Below are 20741 nucleotides of genomic sequence, written 5' to 3'. Positions count from 1 at the left end.
GGCCCTGCAGGACCCCCTGGCTTACCCGGTAATGCTGGTCCCCCTGGTCTGCAAGGGATGCCAGGAGAAAGAGGAGGCCCTGGAGGTCCTGGACCAAAGGGTGAAAAGGTAAAGATTCATTTTCAGTTAATTCCATTGTAGTATTAGGCTTTGAAGGACAAAGAAAAGCAACACTTCTGCAAAGTGTTCAACGAAAAAATAATTGCTATTTATTTTGTAGTATGTGAGATGTGAGGTGGAGTCCCAGGGTTACGATTCCTCAGAACACCTATTCTTCACTGTTACTGAAGACTGCTACTCTTCTGGGGAGGTTTTCACTAAGGATGCTTCTAACTGGAGACTATGGATTTTGTTTGACAGGGCGAGCCAGGTGGTTCTGGTACTGATGGTGCCCCTGGAAAAGATGGCCCCAGGGTGAGTACATGGACTGGGGACAAACAGGCCTGATTTGCATGTGATTTGGAATAACAGTCCCCAACATCAACAGCTTCTTCCATTGCCCCTTTCAAAAAACTCTTGAGGATAATTGAGACTATGCTTCATCAAATCATGGGCACCAAGCAGACCCAGATATCATAGCTGTTAAAAATCCCTGGTTTAAGGTTGGCAAAATGGCTCGTGGGGAGAGGGTGCTGCTGTGACATTTGCACATCCATGTCTCAGCCCGGTCCCTAAAAATAAGTAGATAGATAGTTAAGTCAATAAAGCTCCTGGTTTATATTGATTACTAATACATCTGCTTATTTGTTTATTTATTTTTGTTTTACCAGAGCACTGCTTAGCTCTGGTTTATGGTGGTGTGGAGCCTTGTACCTGGGACTTTGGAGCCTCAGGCATGAGAGTCTCTTTTCATAACCATCATGCTCTCTACCCCTACACTATTGCTAATAAATTCATTGTTACTAGTAGTTTATTACTAGTAGCACAATCATGAATAAAGAATTTTTTTAAAGATGGATATATTATCAGCCAATTTAAAATAGTGTTTTGTCTGTGTATCTTATTAAAAGCCTCAATACTAGAAACTATCAGCTTGAAAACTTTAATATGTGCAGTGATCTTTTGAAGAATTGAATGAAACATTTTGAATTGAATTATCAAGTAGTTGAATAAGGTGATGATCTTTCATTTAAAAAGACATTGCTATATGTTCCACATATACTTTGCATTCTTTGCTGAAAGATAAGTGTTGTGCGGAAAATTGCCACTGAATCTTACAATCTCACACAATCATTCCCCTTCAAATATTTTATTTACAACTTACATTTACATACTGCGTGAAGAGTCATAAAGAAATCCTATTGCCTAACTTGTTATGTAAATTACATTATTAAATACTCTTGATTAATAGGAAAATCATACTCTATCTTTTAAAATTTTATTATTATTTTTATATTTATTTACTTTCCCTTTTGTTGCCCTTGTTTTTTCATTGTTGTAGTAGTTATCATTGTTATTGATGTCATCGTAGTTGGATAGGACAGAGAGAAATGGAGAGAGGAGAGGAAGACAGAGAGGGGGAGACAAAGATAGACACCTGCAGACCCGCTTCACCGCCTGTGAAGCGACTCCCCTGTAGGTGGGGAGCCGGGGGCTCGAACCGGGATCCTTACACCGGTCCTTGCGCTTTGCGCCCAACTCCCTCGTACTTTATCTTTAAAATTACAAATACATTTCTGTTTTCTTTAGGGTCCTACTGGTCCCATTGGTCCCCCTGGCCCAGCTGGTCCTCCTGGAGATAAGGTAAGACTCAGCACTATCTTGAAGCACAAAGAAAATGTCTTTGTCTGGATGCAGGGTATTATTTATATTTTCTCCTTTTTCAGGGTGAAGGTGGTGCTCCAGGACTTCCTGGTATAGCTGGTCCTCGCGGTGGTCCTGTGAGTATCAAAGACATTCTCGACATACTTGTTTTTTCAACCCAACACAAGCAGTAGCTGCTTGTGCTTCACTGATTTGGCATGTCTGCTAGAAGCAGCACCTCAGTGACGGAATAGTGTTTCCAGGAACTCTATAACATTCAAGGGAGTGTTTCAGCTCTTACCTCTTAAGTGTACTTGAGGCAGGTTTACATCATGTCTTCTCTGCTAAAAAAATTCTAGAAAAAAATGTCTTACTCTCACAAGTAGTATATGTTTGTAAGTAAGTATTTCTTAAACCTATAGCATCTTTTCTTGGATTCTCTCTTTTTGGGTTTTTCAAGTTGGGAGAGACATGTAAAGCTCAACAAATGTTTTAAATACTGTCTAATTGATTGATTTCTCAATTAATCCTTTTCATCTCATTTAGTAGTCATCTAACTCTTTCTTTAGGAGTTAGCTAATTAAATTTGTTAAACTCTTCAAATGTCTCTAATTACTTTTATCTGCAAATACTATGGCACTGAAAGGCATAACTAAGCAGTTTCCCTGGGTTTGTTCACTTCTATAGTTTTTGAAAAATGGGAAAGCCTGTAGAGATTGAACTCTGCTAGGGACTTCGGTGCATGTCTAGCTCACCAAAGAGATAACATGACATAGAGGACGTTGCCACTTTTTCTGGGATGATGCCTTCACTATGACTAATGACAATATTTACCATTTCAGGGTGAGAGAGGTGAACATGGGCCTCCAGGACCCGCAGGCTTCCCTGGTGCTCCTGTGAGTATTCAAGCACACACATCACAGAACCAAACATCAATTATTCCCCTAGAAATAGAAGGACAGGTCCCGTTTTGAGTTTTACTTTATTCACCCCTATCATGGTTATTCTCTCTCTCTCTCTCTCTCCCTCCCTCCCTCTCTCTCTCTCTCTCCTTTGTTCTTAATTGTTAAAAGATGTTAATCTTTATGCCTATTTACTATGCTCACGTAATAGCCTAGATTAAAAGCACTCTTAAAATGTGAAAAGCTTCTCCATTAATTTCTCACATTACTTAAAATGAACTCTAACTTCTTTCTCAAATGAAATGTATCAGCACCTACTTTTAAACGTACAATTCCCAGAGAGATTTTTTTCTTCTGAATAATGATGCACATCTTAATGCTCCATTGCTTTTTTTCTTTTCTTTTTAATCAGAGCAGGGCTCAGCTCTGGCTTATGGTGGTGCTGTGATTGATCTCAGTCCCTCAAAATCTCAGACATGGAAATCTTTTGTGTAACCGCTATGCTATCTCCCCAGCCTTCTATTGGTGCATTTTTATCATGGAAATATTTTATTTGACAGTATCTTAGAGAGACTTCTTGATTCCAGTAGCTCTCCATCTGAAGGACTCTAGGTTATGAGGAGAAATAATGAACAGCCGCATGTATTGAGAAGAGTGTTGGCTGATCAGCTGTTGCTGTTTTTGAATGTAGGGACAGAATGGTGAGCCTGGTACCAAGGGAGAAAGAGGCGCTCCTGGGGAGAAGGGTGAAGGAGGAGCTCCTGGAATAGCAGGCCCCCCTGGCGGTGCTGGGCCAGCGGTAAGTAGCCTCTTCCAGCCTTCTAAGATAAAACACACATGGGGCGGGGGTTGTGGAGAACTTACTTAATGTCTTACATTGTGAGAGATTCACAGGAAATGGCTGTCTACAGGGGATATAGCTGTGAGTTGAAAACTTGGCTTCAACAGTCTAGATAGAGCCCCAATCAAGTTATTTTCCACTTCTTACAGAGTCACTTGTGCTTCTCTCCTTTTTCTCCTATTTCTCTTGACACATCTGAACAGCTGTAGCTACTCATTTTGTGCCTGGCTTATCCCAGTTCTACTGAGACATGACTGGCCTATGCCATTGTTGAAATTTAGGGCAGACAGATGTGGTAATGGTTTGATACAAACATGCTGCAGAATGACTACAACAAGAAGTAGTGCTTTGCGAAGTCTTCATACTTGGCCCTGGGTTTGAATTTGGTGCCATTCTGGTAAACGGTTTCCAACTTGACTTCTGACAGGGTCCTCCTGGTCCCCAAGGTGTAAAGGGTGAACGTGGCAGCCCAGGTGGTCCCGTGAGTATTGGCTTTCTTTTTTCTCTCTACCTCCATAAAAGACATTACTATAAATATGTATGTAAAACTTTCTTGAAAGCACTAGATTCCTAGGGAGATCACAAATATTATAATTCCTAGCATATATATTCATATAAATCCCAAGGAAAAAAAAAAGCTTTAAATGCTTTGTAGTTTAAGTGACCAGTTATTTGTTTTAACTGAGCTTTTGAAATTCTTTTTTTTTTTTCTCCATTTCACAGGGTGCTGCTGGCTTCCCTGGTGCCCGCGGTCTTCCTGGTCCTCCCGGCAATAATGTAAGTATGTTTTAAAGAGTCTTAACCGTGCTACCTACATAACTGTCATATGGTCACCGAACAAAATAGTCACCTGTTGCTACTTTACCTTTTATCGAATATCATTTCAAATGATTTGAATGAAGGTAACAGGGGAAATTGCACTTTTTTCTTCAGAAAATACTCAAATTGCAACTGATTCTTTATAGGGTAACCCAGGACCGCCAGGCTCCGGAGGTCCGCCAGGCAAAGATGGGCCCGCAGGACCTCCTGGTAGCAACGGTGCCCCGGGCAGCCCCGGGTCGTCGGGACCCAAGGGCGATGCTGGTCAACCAGGTGAAAAGGGCTCACCCGGTGCCCAAGGCCCTCCCGTAAGTAATTTCATTGCTCTGCTGATTGATGACACTGTTTTATTTTTAATCACAATTACTAGACAGGAAAATAAAGTCGTGAATAGGAGCTGAATTTTCACTATCTGTCCCAACAGGGAGCTCCAGGCCCATCTGGAATCGTGGGAATTCCAGGCGCACGGGGTCTCGCTGGAGCGTCGGGCTTGCCGGGTGCCAGGGGAAGTCCGGGTCCACAGGGTGTCAAGGTGAGCACAGCCACCTTTCCTAGGGTTCTTGCTTTCTTTGATAGCTTTCCAAGACTATCTTTCCATATCGGGTATGGCACAACTTTCCTTATCGGGTATTACAGCAACTTTTTTCTTGCAGTAAGTCCACATTCTTGACATTGCCACACTTTCAGGAGCTATGTACACTTGAAAAAAAAAAAAAAAAAAAAAAAACCTCAGTACACAAGAAAATGCACATCATAAGTCTAGTCTTGAACTTAATCACAAGTTGATAACACAAAATATATCATATCTATTCACTCAATTCATTTTGGACTTTTGATTTTCTTTTTAATTGTTTGATAGTACATCAATAAATTGAGAGGGGAGAGGAAGATAGAGAGGGAGAGAGAAAGAGAGACTCCTGCAAACCTGCTTCACTACTCATGAAGCTCCCCTCCTGCAGGTGGGGACGGGGCCTTGAACCCAGTTCCTTGCACATAGTAATGTGTATGCTCAAGTGGGTGTACCACTGCCCAGCCCCACTCTTGATTTTTGTTAATATTAGAGCATCCTAATGCTTACCATCATATTCATAACTACGGAAAGACCTCGTAGGGTGGAGAGGCCAGGGATAGTCATTCTGTCTCTGGGGTTTTAAGTTGAAATGAAAATATTTATCCTTTGTACTCAGGGAGAGCCTGGAAAACCAGGACCTAGTGGTCACAACGGAGAGCGTGGTCCTCCCGGGCCCCAGGGCCTTCCTGGTCTTGCTGGTGCGGCTGGAGAACCTGGCAGAGATGTAAGTGCCGTCCTCAGGGAATAGCCAAGCCGGTAGCAGTTGTTACTGTAAGTCAGAGTCAAGCCGAGTCTTAGCATCTGAGTGTCCATATTGCCACATGCCAGATATCTCCTTCGCTCTCTCTAGCATTCCTATTGAAACTTCAACTAGTCTTCAACTAGTGTGAATCTGTTAAGATTGACACAGTAGAGGAGAGTATTTATGTCTGAATGGAGGAGAGTATGACCTCTGGGAAAACAAAAAAGCAATTTTGAGTGAGGACAAGCTCCATTTTATACATTTCTTTCCAGTGAAACCATTCTGCAAACTAGGTGTCATCACTTGTAGATCACCTGTTTCCATGATCGGCACAAATCACTGCTCCTTACGCTCTCATTGTCTCTCCTCAATGAGCCTTTGCCTATCTATCTTCCTTTCTTACTTCCTGGCATTTCAGTACAGCAGATAAGCTGCCTGCCTCTTTAATATGACTGTCCTGGTACAGACAGCATCCAGTGCTATCGTTCAGATTCTTCACTTCCAAGAACCCATTTTTACCCTCTTGAACTATGGTATTGCTCCCATTGAGACTGCTTGGTCTGGATGGCATTTCAGTCATTCCAAAACATTTGATTTCTTTTCTCCCCCACCCCACCCTTTTTTTTTTTTCTGAATCTTCAATTAGGGAAACCCTGGATCAGATGGCCTCCCAGGTCGAGATGGATCTCCTGGTGGCAAGGTATGTGAACACGGATGTGAAGCAGGTTTGTTTAACTCAAGCAGTCACTGCTATTCACATTTATTTTGGCCCACAGGGTGATCGTGGGGAAAATGGCTCTCCTGGTGCTCCTGGTGCCCCTGGTCACCCAGGCCCACCTGGGCCTGTTGGTCCTGCTGGGAAGAGTGGAGACAGAGGAGAAACTGTGAGTTCTCAGACACCATCTTCCTCTGCTTGTCCCCACCCCTCAATAAAGGCAGTAGCAGGTAGAAGGCAAAGGCAGATCTGTGTGCCTGTCATTCGCATCACTATTTTTTTTTTTCTATGCTAGGCAACTGTGATTAGAAAGATGCATGAGACATTTCAGGCAGTAGTCAGCAAATCAATCGCTTACTATTGAAATTTAAAGCTGAATTAGCAGCATTTTCTTAGCTTCCCTGTTTAGACCCCTTTTCACTCCTGCCACCTCCTCACCTCAGTCAAGGTATAAACAGGGAAAGGCTTAGGAGAAAAACAATACTACTTTTCAGTAGTAGTATGCCTGCTATAAGCCCATCATAGTGAAATTAATCTTTAAGTAAGATCAAAATCTATTAAAAATAATTTATTGTGGGGGCAGGGGAGATAGCATAATGGTTATGCAGACAGATTCTCATGCCTGAGGCTCCTAAGTCCCAGGTTCAGTCTCCTGCCCCATTATGAGCTGGAGCTAAGCAGAGCTCTTAGTAAATAATAATAATTAACTAATTAAATTTAAAAATAAATACTTTCTTGTGCATTTGTATTTTAGGGTCCTGCTGGCCCTGCTGGCCTTCCAGGTCCTGCTGGTACCCGCGGTGCCCCTGTAAGTCTTCACCGTTTTAACTCTCTCCACCAGGTAGCAGATGGCCTGTACTGGAGCCTATTTAGAGAAGAGGAATGACAGAAATATGCATATAACTATGGGATAGGATTTCAGCTGTCATTGCCTGGTATTAAAAGTCCTTCAGTCCTTAAAGTCACCTTGGGGTCTATGATATAAACACAAATTAACGGGATTCCAGGCAATCAGTTGTTCCAAATCAAAACCATCCCAAGTACCCTAGTCATTGGTCGACGTAGCTTTATATTGCTATGTCTACTGATGAGGACATTAATAATTGTCATAAAATACAAATGGTTGTTATATGATTCTGTTTTCTCTTTTCAATGTGCATGTGTGCATATGACCTTAATATGAAATGTGTTTTCCAAGGGTCCCCAAGGTCCACGCGGTGATAAAGGAGAAACAGGTGAACGTGGTTCTAATGGCATCAAAGGACATCGAGGGTTCCCTGGTAATCCAGGTGCTCCTGGTTCTCCGGTAAGTGCATTTATCTTCTTAGAAAAGACCCACCTTAATGCTTTTTTAACTGGTGGTGTATGCGAATCTTAGAGACTAAGTAGAAGAAGCGCTCATCTTTAAAAGTGTATGATTGCATGGAGCTATAACTTAACAGTTAAAATTCTACATTTTCTGTTATATTGAGCTAGTTTGATTTTCTTTTATAGTTTATTTTACCACAATTAAAGTGAATAATCCTCATGGTGTCTTTTCTAAGTAACATTTTCCACTACTTTAAAAAATATTTAAATTTTCAGAGGCTGGGTGGTAGCACAGGGGATTGAGTGCATATGGTTCTAAGCACAAGGAACAGCACAAGGATCCCTGTTGGAGCCCACTTACAAGAGGGGAGTCGCTTCACAAGCAGTGAAGCAGGTCTGCAGTTGTCTGTCTTTCTCTCCCCCTCTCTGTCTTCCCCTCTATTTCTCTCTGTCCTATCCAGCAACAATAGCAGCAATAACAACAATAACATGGGCAACAAGAATGGGAAAAATGGCCTCCAGGAGCAGTGGATTCATAGTGCAGGCACCGAGCCCCAGCAAAAACCTTGGAGGCAAAAATAATAATAAGATTCTAAAAAAGGACTAATTCATGTAACCTATAATCCCCTTGATCTCATTGTTCAAGAAATAAACAGATTATTTCCATTTAAAATAAAGTGTATGATTAAAAGAGATGAGAAATGCATTCAGGGTTTTGCAATAGGAATTTATCGGAGGTATCTGGGGGAGGTTAAAACAGAAAGAAATTCACTCAAGTTAGAGTACACGTGTTACCATAGGCAAGAATGCAAGTTTGACCCAAGTCCCCGCCTTTAGCAGGAGAGCTTCATAAATGGCGGAGCACTGCTGCAGCTCTCTCTCTCCCTCTCCCTCTCCCTCTCCCTCTCCCTCTCCCTCTCCCTCTCCCTCTCCCTCTCCCTCTCCCTTCTTCCCTCCCTATTTCTCTCTGTCTGTATCAGAAAAAGAAAGAAAAAGAGGAAGTGTGTCTCATCGTGGCGCCAATGTTTCCTGACGTGAAGCTGAACCCGTAGTTCCCTGACATCTTACCTTTCGTTCACTCTTCCCCTTCTCCGTAGGGTCCCGCTGGCCATCAAGGTGCTATCGGCAGCCCAGGACCTGCAGGCCCCAGAGTAAGTCCCACAGAAAGACACTGGAAACGTCCATATTCTTGAAAGGTTTGCACTGAAGGCAGATATTCCAGACTAGTAATAACATGAGGGTTTTGTAGGGACCTGCTGGACCTGGTGGGCCCCCTGGCAAAGATGGAACAAGTGGACATCCAGGCCCCATTGGTCCACCCGGACCTCGTGGGAACAGAGGAGAAAGAGGATCTGAGGTGAGGTGTCATGCATAGAGATGTTTTTCCTGTAACACTGAAAATTTCAAAGTCATTTTGAAATCATTTTTAAACTGAGTTAAAACAAAAACAGTCATGCAACTTGATTTAGAACAATAACTTCAAGGCTCAGTTAACCAAATGTATTCTGCCAGTATCATAATAGAGACTTTGTAATTATGGACATTGGGGTTTGCAAGCATGTAGCACATTTTATTTCCCAAACAACTTCTATAATTTGCTTTTTTTTCCTATCATCTGCATCATTATTAATACCCTAGGACCCCTAACACTTTGGGTAACTAGAATAAAAACTCTTATCCTCAAAAGTTAAACATGAAGTGGTTGAAACTCACTCAAGTTGTGATTAGTCAACAAAACGCAATGTTAATAACAAAGCTGAGATCAGAATCCAGGTTTCCTGATCTTGTTCCTTATGTCATGTCAAGATCAGAATTGCTAACATCCATGAAATGAAATCACTGTAAAATTGTGCTCTGATATCATCAATTGTAACAAGGCAGCACTGAATTCATTTAATGGTAGTGAATTATTTACATTATTGTAAATAGTTTCGTATTTTTTTCCTTTTTTAAATTTTTATATTATCTTTATTTATTTATTGGATAGAGCCAGAAATCGAGAGGGGAGGGAGAGATAGGGAGGGAGAGAGACAGAGAGACACCTGCAGCCCTGCTTCACCCCTCCTGAAGCTTTTCCCCTGCAGGTGGGGACCAGGGGCTCCAAGTGGGGTTGTTGGGCACTGTACCATGTGCGCTCAACCAGGTGTGCCACCACCTGGACCCCAAGTTTTGTATTTTTTTATGCAGGACTAGATAGCATAATGGTTATGCATAGAGACTCTCATGCCTGAGGCTCCAAGAACCTAGGTTTTATCCCCTCCCTGCACCACCATAAACCAGAGCTGAGCAGTGCTCTAGTAAAAATAACAAACAAGTAAAATTTTTATTACAAAAAAATGTAATATCCATTAAAATAATTACAAGATATACCATGTGGGCATTTTAAGTGTTAAATAAAGTAGAAATGAAAAGACAGAAACATTCAGGACTTTTCTTCAAGACTATCAGGGGAAAAAAGGCAAAGACATATCAGATTATTTTTAGTGCATTTTTTCTTGCACCTGCAAAAGTTTCTTTCAATAAAGACCAAACAAGTACAAGTGTCCCATGTTCTTACCTTTCTAGGGCTCCCCTGGACACCCTGGACAGCCTGGCCCTCCCGGACCTCCTGGGGCCCCTGGCCCATGCTGTGGTGGTGGGGTTTCTGCCATCTCTGGCATTGGTAGCGAGAAAGCTGGTTCGTATTATGGAGATGAGCCAACAGATTTCAAGATCTACACCGAAGAGATCATGAGTTCACTCAAATCAGTCAACGGACAGATCGAAAACCTCATCAGTCCTGATGGTTCCCGTAAAAACCCAGCCAGGAACTGCCGAGACCTGAAATTCTGTCATCCTGAACTCAAGAGTGGTATGTGGGTGGGTGGGAGAAGGCTGCACACTCACAGAGTCAGGACTGGGGTCAACTTACTAAGAGTCATGTTGGGATTTATGGGAAACTTTGTGCTCAGAATCCAAAATACTTTCTAACATAAAAATTTCTTTGAGTTGAGTCTGGCATTGTAAACAAATATCACTACAGGTATTTTTTTAAACATTGCATCAGAGGAGGTCGGGCTGTAGCGCAGCAGGTTAAGCGCACATGGTGCGAAGCGCAAGGATCCTAAGGTTCCCAGTTCGAGCCCCCAGCTCCCCACCTGCAGGGGAGTCGCTTCACAGGCGGTGAAGCAGGTCTGCAGGTGTCTGTCTTTCTCTCCCCCTCTCTGTCTTCCCCTCCTCTCTCCATTTCTCTCTGTCCTATCCAACAACGACGACATCAATAGCAACAACTATAATAACTACAACAGGGACAACAAAAGGGAAAATTAAAAAAAAAATAGCATAAAAAAAAGTTAAATATTCCATCAGTAACTTCAAAAATATCACAAACAGGAAAGTTTAAGGACAGCCTGGTAGAAATTTTAACACAAACTGCAACTTGTTTGACATCTTTCTACATATCATCCTAAACAAAATCATCTTTGTAATAAACCCACCTCTATCTCTGTGTTCTCAGGGGACTACTTATGTAACTTGATGCAGACAGTTTGCAATTGAATCATTGCAGTGTTTACTTAATTTAATTTTCATAAAGAATCTAATTTTTTCAAATTAATAGACAAGTGAAAAATTCTAGGATGTTGTAAAAATTTAATTGAAGACTGTAGTGTTACTGAGTTTTTCCTAAAAGGGAAATTACTTATATTTTTAAATATCCCAGCAGGCATTGAGCATTGTCTTTGAAAGATGTCATTTCTGGAAGTTGCTTAAAATAATTGGAATCCACCAACCATTGGGCCTTAAGGTTTAGATCTTGCTGGTATATGTCTATATTAGACAAAAAAAAAAAACTTGAATTATTAAGAAAACTCATGAAAATAGGTAGTTATCTTACCAAAAGAAAGTCATTTCCATAAACATATCAGTTTTAATGTCCTGGCTAGAATGTATCATTGTGAAGATGCTGGGGTTTTTTTTATTACTATTATTATTAGTATTGTGCTTTTTAATTATTATAGTTAACTCTTTTATCTCAACCATTTCTAATTGTTCTCCACAATGCTAAACTATAAACTAATAGTATATTAGTGGTCAACATTATGAATGCCTTCCCAGATACACAGAGTCATTCTTATCCAAGTGTCATTATCCGATTTGATAGTCAATTTCCACTGTCCTTTCCTGTGACTATTCAGGAGAATACTGGATCGATCCTAACCAAGGTTGCAAAATGGATGCCATTAAAGTATTCTGTAACATGGAGACTGGGGAAACATGTGTTCACGCCAGTCCTTCAAGCATTCCACGTAAGAACTGGTGGACCAACTCTGATGCAGAGAAGAAATATGTTTGGTTTGGAGAAACCATGGATGGAGGTTTCCAGGTGAGAATGAAAATACTGTTTGCTTTATCAAAGTCATTCTTACTTTCTCACTCAACCTTCTGGGTTCTAGTTGTTCATCATAAAGTGAAATTAGCTAATTAACAGAACCTGAATAACTCAGGGGACACTTTCAGAATTTGTCTCCCAAAAACCATGCTAGGTTGGATGATTATTTGTATATAACCACTTTTCTTTCAACTCATAAGACATTTTTTAATAATTGTAGCCTAATGGCATACATGTGGTAAGACAAATTCAGATATAAAAATGGAAGCATTAACTAGATGAGTCACCTGCATACAGTGACCCACACTGGATGACATATGACATAACTCCACTATAGACAGTTGTAACTTAAGTTTGATCAGTTTTATCTGTTTCATGTTACAGGTTAGCTATGGCAATCTTGAGCTTCCTGAAGATGTCCTTGATGTCCAGCTGGCCTTCCTCAGACTCCTTTCTAGCCGGGCTTCCCAGAACATCACCTATCACTGCAGGAACAGCATTGCATACATGGATCACGCCAGTGGGAATGTGAAAATGGCTCTGAAGCTTATGGGATCAAACGATGCTGAATTCAAGGCCGAAGGAAACAGCAAATTCACATACACAGTTCTAGAGGATGGTTGCACTGTGAGTAACATTTCTTTCTTTTTCTTTTTTTCTTCTAGGGTTGTAGCTGGGGCTCGGTGCCTGTACTACCAATCCACTGCTCCTGGAGGCCATTTTTTTCCTTTCTGTTGCCCTTGTTGTTTATTGTTGTTGTTATTGCTATCGTTGTAGTTGGATAACACAGAGAGAAATGGAGAGATGAGGGGAGAGAGAGAGGGGGACAGAGAGACAGACACCTGAAGACCTGCTTCACTGCCTGTGAAGCAACCCCCCTGCAGGTGGGGAGCCAGGGGCTCGAACCGGGATCCTTACGCCGGTCATGCCATGTGTGCTTAACCCACAGTGCTACCACCCAGCCCCATAAGTAACATTTCTATGATCATGTATGATAATGGTCCCAGCATTTGTACCGTGATCACAATATTTGGGGAAGAAAAAAAGACAGTGAAGGTAAACCGAAGATGGAATTTGGTATGAATTTTATGGAATCTACTACTGATTCATTGCAGAAATGTTTAATACCACACAAAGCAAATATATCTTCCCAACCTCGAGGTTAAAGCCATTGAAATGAAAGTAGTATAATTTAAATTCACAACATAAACTTTACGAGATACTCTGGATGATTATGCTGCATATAGTTATCATATAGGCTCAGCTTTTTTTTTTTCAGTTTTAAAGGTTTTCTGCATATCTCTCCTTTGTGACCATTTTATGAACTGAGACAATAAATTCTAAATTTCTACCATTAGCTAATTTCACTGTGAAAAACTGATCCACTTCTTAGTAAACCCACATATACCTGAAAGTGGTGACCAAAACCCTCTCAGATTCACCTTGCCGGGCTTACCCTGAGTCCCTATACAGCTGTTAGTAGTCACATGTGGATTGGTGCTGGGAGATTCTAGCTATGAAGTGGAGCACATCTGGCATGTTTAAAAGATGACATGGCAATGACGAGTTGGTAACTCCAAGCAAAAAATAATTATAGTGTTTTGACTTTGAGAATCAGAGCAAATGTTTAAGTGTTTGAATGTCACAATCACTTAAATCTTTCTCCTTTTTATTGTTTTTATTTACAGAAACACACAGGAACGTGGGGCAAAACAGTCTTTGAATACCGAACACGCAAGGCTATGAGACTACCTATTATAGATATTGCACCTTATGATATTGGTGGTCCCGATCAAGAATTTGGTGTGGACATTGGCCCTGTTTGCTTTTTATAAGCCAAACTGTTTGAAAACCCAGCAAAAAAAAATTCCACACTCCATATGTGTTCCTCTTGTTCTAATCTTATCAACCAGTACAAGTGACCCACTAAATTCCAGTTATTTATTTCCAAATTTTTTGGAAAAAGTATAATTTGACCAAAAAGGATACTTTTTGTTTTTTTATTATTATTTTTTTTTTTGCTGTTCCACCAAATACAGTTCAAATGCTTTCTGTTCTATTTTTTTACAAATTCCAATTTCAAAATGTCTCAATGGTGCTATAATAAATAAACTTCAACACTCTTACAATCACACTGTGTTACATTCTTTGAATTCCTGCCCATATGTAAAAAAATGACTACACTTGTTAAAAAATCAACTTTCTTTTTGAAATAGTCAAAATGAATTAGGAAAAACATCCCTGTTTCAACTACCTCAAGCTGACCAGAAACACAGGTAGATTCTTTTAGTCTCAGAGAAAAGAAAAATATTGATTTGTATTAATTGACAATGCATGGATTAAATTTTATTAATTGTTCAAATATTGGTAAAATAAATCAGAGGAGAGTATGAGAATACTACTAAATAATCTTCAAGGTCATAACTATTTTAATCCTGGGTATCAGCTAGTCTGAAAGGTGCTCTCTTTCCTCATTATTGCTGTCAAGATTATCAATACTTTGAAGGCCAACACGTGTTATGGTGCTAATGGACTTTCATAGTTAAAACTACAAGTCAGAATTGCTTCCTCGCATTCAAAACAGAAACACACCCCCCGCCTGTACAGGCCCCCTGGCAAAAAGTTTTATTGCCATTCACTTGAGAGGACTCTCCCCCTTTCTCTTGTAAAAGTCAACAACAACAACAACAAACTGAAAGGCTGCTTTTGTCAGAACAACACAGAGAAGGTGTTGCGATTTAATCTGTAAACTTGTATGTGGTTGTTAGCCCTTTATTCCTCTAGACACCCATAATAAAATACCATAACAAAGCACTCCTTGTACTTGTCCCTTTTTATAGATTAGCAAGTCCACACCTATACTCTACTGATTTTGAAAAAAACAAATTGAATTCTAGCAAATTAAAAATTGCAAACTCGGGAGTCGGGCAGTAGCGCAGCGGGTTAAGAGCATGTGGACCAGCATAAAGATCCCTCCCCACCAGCAGGGGAGGCCCTTCACAGGTGGTGAAGCAGGTCTGCAGGTGTTTGTCTTTCTCTTCCCCTTCTCTGTCTTCCCCTCCTCTCTCCATTTCTCTCTGTCCTATCCAACTACGATGACATCAGTAACAACAACAACAATAACTACAACAATAAAACAAGGGCAACAAAAGGGAATAAATAAATTTTTTTTTAAATTGCAAACTTATACTGCAGTGAAATTCAGAAATACAAAATAATATAGTCTATTGTCAGTCCAGAAATAATTATGGAAAATCCTGCAAATGTTTAGATCATATTTAGCTGAAGCCCTGGGACTTGTTAAAAATTAACAACATTCTATTTGATTCAGTTTCTGGAAACAGTATCACAATAAATAAAAGTGAGAGTAATAAGGAAAGAAGATACTGGTGATTTATTAGAAAGTAACTAAGATCTAGCACAATCGTCGTTATTTTAAAGTATTTATTATATACACACAGAGAAATCTAGAGGGAAGGGGAAGACAGAGAGGGACAGAGAGAGGGAAAGAGAGAAAAAGAGAGAGAGACCTGCTTCACCATTTGTGAAGCTTTGCCAGGTTGGGGATCGATAGCATAATGGTTATGCAAAGAGACTCTCATGCCTGAGGCTCCAAAGTCCCAGGTTCAATCCCCCACACCACTATAAGCCAGAGCTGAACAGTGCTCTGGTAAAAAAAAAAAAAAAAAAAAAAAAAAGAAGAAGAGAAGGAGGAGGAGGAGGAGGAAGAAGAAAGAAAAAGCTTTTCCCCTGCAGGTGGGTGACCAGGTGTGTGAACTCAGGTCCTTCTGCATGTAGCAGTCAACCGGTGAGCCACCACCTGGCCCCAAATGGTTGTAATTATTAGGAAAAATTGCAGATTTAGACTCTTTCTACCAGCAATAAGCACAGTCCTCAGTTTTTTAGACTTCCATATTTGTTTCCTCAGTTACTGTAAGTGAACATGAGATGGTCTTGCACATATGACAGAGCTTTAAATTTTTCTCACTCTGGTTTATAAAAATAACACTTTCGAAAATAAAAATAACATTAATCAAATGTAAAGATTTTATTCTACTTAGTATCCTTACGAAAGGCAACCAATGTCAGCAGCTTCTGCTTATCCGGAAGCATTCTCTCTATATGTTTATATGAGTAGATTAACTGATATTTGGCTTTAAACATCTTCAACTTCGTAAAATGTGACCAAGGCTTATTTAAATAATCATGTCATTGCCTAGCCTGATTATTTTATATATAAGATCCCTTTATTATTGGGCTCAACTAAATAGTCTTCTCATTTCACATCTGATATATTAGCAAAATCAATTCTTTTTTCAATTTCACTTTCTCTTTGTCTTGCCACACACCAATGTAGATTCACAGATTCCAGGATAAGGACACAAACTTATTTTGGGACTTAGTATTCTACCTACTTCAACAGTGACGTGAAGGTGTAAGGAGAACGGAAAACAAAGCTCAGTAGAGATAAAGGGCTAATTAGGAAAGATTTATAAAGAAACTTGAAGATTAGGGGTTGGACGATGAATCACTCAATAAAGCTTGCATGTTACAGTGCACAAGGACCCAGGTTCAGGCCCCCAGTCCCCACCTGCAGAGGCAAAGCTTCATTAGTGATGAAACAGTGCTGGAGATCTCTTTCCTTCTCAATCTTTTTTTTTTTAAAGATTTTATTTATTTATTCATGAGAAAGATAGGAAGAGAGAGGGAAAGAAGCAGACATCACTCTGGTCCATGTGCTGCCCGGGATTGAACTCAGGACCTCATGCTTGAGGGTCCAGTGTTTTGTCCACTGCGCCACCTCCTGGACCACCTTCTCAATCTTTCTCCCCTTCTCCCTCTCCCTTTCTGTTTTCCCTTTCCCCCTCATTTTCTTTGTCTCTATCCTAAATAATTTTTTTTTTAATCTGAAGATTTATAAAGTAGCTTGACCAGTCATGCTACAAGTGACATCACAACTACTGTCCAGTTTTATGGTGGTTCACTAGGATGCTTCTTGGATGTGAGTGTCATTCTAAATAATAGCATTGTTTCATGTCTAAACATGAGTTCCATATATTTCTCTGAATATTCCTGATATTCAAATAAAATCTCTAAATTACATTTTTTTTAGTTAATGATTTGAATTGTTGATTTAGGTTGTTTGCAACTAAAAATTCTGAATAAACCAGAAGTCAGTAGCAACAGTGATAACATGAGGACAGAAAAAAAATTTGGGGAGCCGGGTGGTGGCATAGCGGGTGGGTTAAGCGCAGGTGGCGTGAAATGCAAGGACTGGCTTAAGGATCCTGGTTCCAGCCCCCCGCGCCCCACCTGCAGGGGAGTCGCCTAACAGGCAGTGAAGCAGGTCTGCAGGTGTCTTTCTCTTCCTCTCCTCTCTCCATTTCTCTCTGTCTTATCCAACAACAACAACAGCTATAACAATAACAACAAAAAGGAAAAGATGGCCGCCAAGAGCAGGGCATTCAGACCCAGTGCAGGCACTGAGCCCCAGTGATAACCCTGGAGGGAAAAAAAGGGGGGAGGTACAAGCAAAGGAATGAGCTTTTGACTGCTAAAATTAAGTTGATTTAAAAAAAAAAAAAGTAAAACCTCTCTCTGCATTGATTTGAGATAACAGAGATGCAAATATCAACTTTTTGTCATTACTATGACTTTATCAGTCCTGGAAAACCTTTTATTTTATTTTATTACTAGTGATTTAATAATGATTAACAAAATTGTAGGACAACAAGGGTACAATTCTTTTTTTTTAATAATTTATTTCTTTATTGGGGAATTAATGCTTTACATTCAACAGTAAATACAATAGTTTGTACATGGATAACATTCCCCAGATTCCCATTTAACAATACAACCCCCACTATGTCATTCATAGTGGGGTACAATTCTATATAATCCCCACCACCAGAGTTTCCTGTCCCATCCCTTCCATTGGAAGCTTCCCTATTCTTTATTCCTCTGGTAGTACGAACCCCAAAATTCTTACAGATGGTGGGGATTCTGGCTTCTGTAACTGCTTCTCTATTGAGTATAGACATTGGCAGGTTTATCCACACCCCTAGCCTGTTTCTATCTTTCCCTAGTGGGGCAGGGCTCTGGAGTAACAGGGTTCCAGGCATGTCTGCCCAGGAAAGTCGGGATGGTGTCATGGCAGCACCTGCAACTTGGTGGCTGAGTATTGGAGCTGGAGGGCTGACACCCCAGGCCTGGCATCTCTGGACACAGATGAGGAACCTTTTAAGATAAAGAGACAGAGACGGGGGGTGGGGGGGCGGGCGGTGACTCACTGGGTTAAGTGCATATAACACAAGGTACAAGGACCCATGCAAAGACCCCAGTTCCAGCCCCCCGCTCCCCACAAGTGGTGAAGCAGGTGTGCAGGTGTCTCTCTTTCTCTCCTCCTATCTTCCCCTCTAAATTTCTCTCTGTCCTATCCAATTAAAAAAAAAAAAACAGAAAAAGTATCCACCAAGAACAGTGAATTCATAGTGCAGGCAATAGCCCTAAAGGCAAGAGAGAGAGAGAGAGAGAGAGCACAGATTTCCTCTAGTGCGCAGGTGGGTCAGACTTGAACCAGGGTCACATGTTTGGCAAAGCAAGTGCATTACCCAGATAAGATATTTTTCCAGCCTCTAAATATTATTCTAATACTGAAATCATCCTATTTCTACATCAATGTGAAATAAATCTCCAGTACGCTACTCGGTTGGTATGTAGCTGGGAAATAGTGAGAAGCCCAGAGATTTGAGTGGGCTGTACAGAATTCACCTCAAACATTCCTGCTTCACATTAAATTTCTCTACGTATCTAAAACAGATTACTGCTTACTGTCTGCCAACACTTCCGTCTTCTTGAGCTGCAAGTTACCTACACAGTAAGACTCTCTCCGTGCCTCACCCCCACCATTGCTCAGCGTCCCAAACACTTTAACGTCAGTCAGATCCCAGAACGCTGAGTCTGGACGGTGAGTGGGAATCTCAGGAAGAGTCATAAACATTCAAGGGGGGTCGGGCGGTAGCGCAGCAGGTTAAGTGCAGGTGGCGCAAAGCCCAAGGACCGGCGTAAGGATCCCCGTTCCAGCCCCCAGCTCCCCACCTGCAGGGGAGTCGCTTCACAGGCGGTGAAGCAGGTCTGCAGGTGTCTGTCTTTCTCTGCTCCTCTCTGTCTTCCCCTCCTCTCTCCATTTCTCTCTGTCCTATCTCAAGAAGAGGTATAAACATTCAAAAATGGAAAGATTTAGCCTATTCATATTGTCCAGAATCTGGAGCCATGTCACATACAGGAGAGGCTGATGAGCAGAGGAGAACTGTGTGATTCCACCTAGGCTAGTTTATTAATATGCTAATGAATGGGATAATATAAGGTGTTAGAATGATCTACTAGGAAGATTGTAATTATTAATATAGGTGGTTGACAGATCTAGGCCTCAGGGGCAGCCCAAACAAACTTAATTGGTATTATCACCAGCTTTCTGACAGTTGGAGTATAGAATTAAAAAATTTATGAGAAATATTGAAATACATATTATGTGGTATGTCTATCTGGTCCTTCTTTGCCAATTTCTCTCTGTCCTACCAAATAAATTTCAAAAAGGAAAAAATGGCTGCTAACAATAACCCTGGAGGCAAAACAAGAAAAAAGAGAGAAAGAGAGAACTAGCTATGAATATACATCAGTATACATGATGTATATTTTCTTTATCTATGGAAGTAGACATAATCATCAAATAACTGAGTGTAGAAAGGAGATATTTATAAGGAGCAAGTCCTGCTCTTTCGATACTTTCGGTTACAAAATGTGTTTAAATTTTGGAATCGCATCACATTAAGATAGGCAATCTTAGAGTCAATGTAGTCTAAGGCCACTAACTACAAAGGTTTTAAAACTATGAGTCAAATGAGATTTTTCAGTTTCCCTGTGTCCTATAGGTGCTAGGAATGAGGTAATATAGTTCTCAGATTCAGTTGTCACTTCATTTTGCTCTTGAAATGGCTCTACTGTCAAACTGACATTTTAACCAATGTACTTTACTTATAAAAATATCTGGGGGCTGGGTGATGGTGCACCTGGTTGAGAGCGCATGTTACAATGCACAAGGACCTGGGTTCAAGCCCCCAGTCCCCACCTGCAGGGGGAAAGCTTTACGAGTGGTGAAGCAGAGTTGCAGGTGTCTCTCTGTCTTTCTCCCTCTCTGTCTCCCCCTTCCCTCTCAATGTCTGCCTATCTCTATCCAATCAATAAAGAAAGATAATTTTAAAAAATTAATTGAAGGGGCCGTGCCTGCTCAGGGACCCAGGTTCAAGTCCCAGGTCCCCACCTGCAGAGGGAAAGCTTCACGAGTGGTGAAGCAGTCTCTCTGTCTCTCTCTACCTCCCTCTCCCCTATTTCTGTCTCTATCCAATTAAGTAATTCATTAAAAATAAATTATATTATCTTGTAATTTGAGGCTGAAATGTATATAGTTGTTACATTTGAAAAATACAGAAAAGTAAGGAGGAACAGTTATCCATGTCTTGCATCAGTATATCTTTCTTTATTTTCCACTAGAAAGAGATATCTTTTTAAATTTTATTTGTTTACTTATTTATTTAATTACCAGAGCACTGCTGAGCTCTGGTTTATGGTAGTTTGGGGGGTTGAACCTGGGACCTGGGAGCCTCAGGCATGAGAGTCTCTTTGCAGAACCATTATGCTATCTACCCCTGCATGAAATAGATATTTCTTTAAA

The 20741-nt window shown here is 40.7% G+C and overlaps 1 protein-coding gene across 1 annotated transcript in view; it reads left to right on the top strand.

Annotated features, from left to right (window-relative positions):
• COL3A1 (collagen type III alpha 1 chain) overlaps positions 1-14824 on the top strand; it is a 43708-nt gene extending 28884 nt beyond the window's left edge. Inside the window, exons 31-51 of the mRNA XM_007528997.3 lie at positions 1-108; positions 361-414; positions 1690-1743; positions 1827-1880; positions 2586-2639; positions 3337-3444; positions 3914-3967; positions 4210-4263; positions 4452-4613; positions 4730-4837; positions 5493-5600; positions 6265-6318; positions 6395-6502; positions 7088-7141; positions 7532-7639; positions 8739-8792; positions 8891-8998; positions 10207-10492; positions 11817-12004; positions 12395-12637; positions 13699-14824. Coding sequence (XP_007529059.1) covers positions 1-108; positions 361-414; positions 1690-1743; positions 1827-1880; positions 2586-2639; positions 3337-3444; positions 3914-3967; positions 4210-4263; positions 4452-4613; positions 4730-4837; positions 5493-5600; positions 6265-6318; positions 6395-6502; positions 7088-7141; positions 7532-7639; positions 8739-8792; positions 8891-8998; positions 10207-10492; positions 11817-12004; positions 12395-12637; positions 13699-13845 — 2268 coding nt within the window. The 3' untranslated portion in view covers positions 13846-14824. The remainder of the gene's footprint in view (positions 109-360; positions 415-1689; positions 1744-1826; positions 1881-2585; positions 2640-3336; positions 3445-3913; positions 3968-4209; positions 4264-4451; positions 4614-4729; positions 4838-5492; positions 5601-6264; positions 6319-6394; positions 6503-7087; positions 7142-7531; positions 7640-8738; positions 8793-8890; positions 8999-10206; positions 10493-11816; positions 12005-12394; positions 12638-13698) is intronic.
• Positions 14825-20741: the final 5917 nt, after the last annotated feature.

The sequence above is a fragment of the Erinaceus europaeus genome, chromosome 18 (assembly GCF_950295315.1).
Source record: "Erinaceus europaeus chromosome 18, mEriEur2.1, whole genome shotgun sequence".
In the NCBI taxonomy this organism is placed as follows: domain Eukaryota; kingdom Metazoa; phylum Chordata; class Mammalia; order Eulipotyphla; family Erinaceidae; genus Erinaceus; species Erinaceus europaeus.
The sequence above is the reverse complement of the archived record's forward strand: the minus strand, read 5'-3'. Positions and strand labels throughout refer to the sequence as shown.